Raw genomic sequence first — 1,711 nt, forward strand, 5'->3', positions numbered from 1 at the left:
TTTTTGTATTTTTAGTAGAGATGGTGTTTCACCATGTTGGACAGGCTGGTCTTGAACTCCTGATTTCAAGTGATCCACCCGCCTCAGCTTCCCAAAGTGCTGGGATCACAGGCGTGAGCCACCATGCTGGCCTTAAAATTAAATTTAAAATTTAACATTTTTACTATGGAAAATTTTCATTCACATACAAAAGTAAAGAGATATAGTGAACCCCCATATATCCCATTATCTAGCTTCAACAATTGACAGCTCATGGCCAATCTTAAAATCTTTTGATAAACAAAACGTTCACTTCCCTCCCTTTTACTTTCCTTCTAGATTCTAATGTCGCCCCCTGCCAACCAAGGGATTTGCCCTTCCAACAAGGAAATCATGTTAACTAAAGTAAGAGGCTTTGTCTTAGTAGAATCCCCAGAAATATTTGATCTGCTTTACTTTCTGCAGTATTATGAAATTAATACGTTCTCCTCACTTTCCACATAAAAACAAAATTTAACGCTAAATGTGCTTTTTCACAGTATATGTGAATTCCAGAGTATGCTGGGGCTCTTTTCAGCCATCGGGAAATCTCATTTCTGGGTGCATCCTCCTATGCCCAACTCTCCTGCTAGGGTGATATGCTTACCTTGTATTCCCCATCCCCATGCAAATCTGCCAGCGCTGGAAAACAAAAGGGCCAAAACCAGGGTCTCAGATATCCCAGAGGCTTCACTACAGGACCATTGTCTGACTCCCCATCCCACTAGAACCCAGGGTTCCTGGTTCCAGAGACTCACCTAGGCAGGCAGAAAAGGTGTGGATGTTGGCCATTGGGTCGTAGTGCGCATCCAACCATTTCGAATTGGCCTCATTGCTGGGAGTGGGGGAAAGAGTTGGGGAGTGAGTCCCATGGGAGGGGAAGAAAACTTTGAGTAAGCTGGTACAGGTCACTCTGAACATAAGGTACAGAACGTCTGGGTACAAGTTCAGGCTCCGCCACTGGCTCACCGAGCGACCTCCAGACACACATACGCACATCTTAGGCCTCGGTTTCCCTATTTGACCTCTATAAGAGTCCTTCCAGACTGCCCGAGAACAGCAGGAGCCCAGAACCCGGGGACCAAGGGACCCTCTTTACACGGGTGGGAAAAGAGGCCTTGAGGGGCCCCACCTTCACCTCTCAGCTCCGCAGCCGTCGTAATCCGATGAGGACGCAGCCGCCATCTTCGCAGGCGTCGTCCTGGCAACCGGCCCCTCCCACGCCGCCGCGTAACGCCCAATAGTGCCGGAGCGCTGGGAAGCGCAAGTACAAAGGTTCCGGGCGCCAAGCTTTCCCTCCCAGGCTGAGGAGGACTCGCTGGCCACCCTCCTGGGTTGAGGAATCTCTTCCAGCTTATTTATCTTTGCTCCTTCCTAGTCAGAGCCGCCTTTCCAGGCGTCTGGGTCTTACAGTCTCTGGGTCAGCCACAGGGCCCTCTGGCTTCCAGGGTTGGAAAGAAGCCCCTTCTAGCATTTATGAGCAGCAAAACAAACTCCTCCTGTCTCCATCTTCATGGTTACTCGGTTGAAAAGGGGTCAGGTCCTGTCTTGCTGCCTTACTGTAGAGGTCCAGGCCCAGAGAAACAAAACATGAGGGTTATGGGGCAAATGCAGAGGATTCTGACTTAAGTTGAGTTTGTAGATTCCCACAACTTTTTTTTTTTTTTTTTTTTTTTTTGAGATGGAGTCTCGC

General features: G+C 48.7%; 1 protein-coding gene across 3 annotated transcripts in view; it reads right to left on the bottom strand.

Annotated features, from left to right (window-relative positions):
• The window catches only part of BBS1 (Bardet-Biedl syndrome 1), a 27,918-nt gene extending 26,655 nt beyond the window's left edge, over positions 1-1,263 (bottom strand). Inside the window, exons 1-3 of one of the 3 annotated variants that reach the window (XM_011942421.1) lie at positions 1,157-1,254; positions 777-853; positions 626-660 (exon numbers count right to left, since the gene is read on the bottom strand). In XM_011942421.1, coding sequence (XP_011797811.1) covers positions 626-660; positions 777-853; positions 1,157-1,203 — 159 coding nt within the window. In that variant the 5' untranslated portion in view covers positions 1,204-1,254. Of the gene's footprint in view, positions 1-625; positions 661-776; positions 854-1,156 lie in introns of all 3 variants that reach the window. The other 2 variants (XM_011942424.1, XM_011942422.1) reach the window with 2 other exon arrangements.
• Positions 1,264-1,711: the final 448 nt, after the last annotated feature.

This window comes from Colobus angolensis, unplaced genomic scaffold, assembly GCF_000951035.1.
Source record: "Colobus angolensis palliatus isolate OR3802 unplaced genomic scaffold, Cang.pa_1.0 Scaffold21, whole genome shotgun sequence".
Lineage (NCBI taxonomy): Eukaryota > Metazoa > Chordata > Mammalia > Primates > Cercopithecidae > Colobus > Colobus angolensis.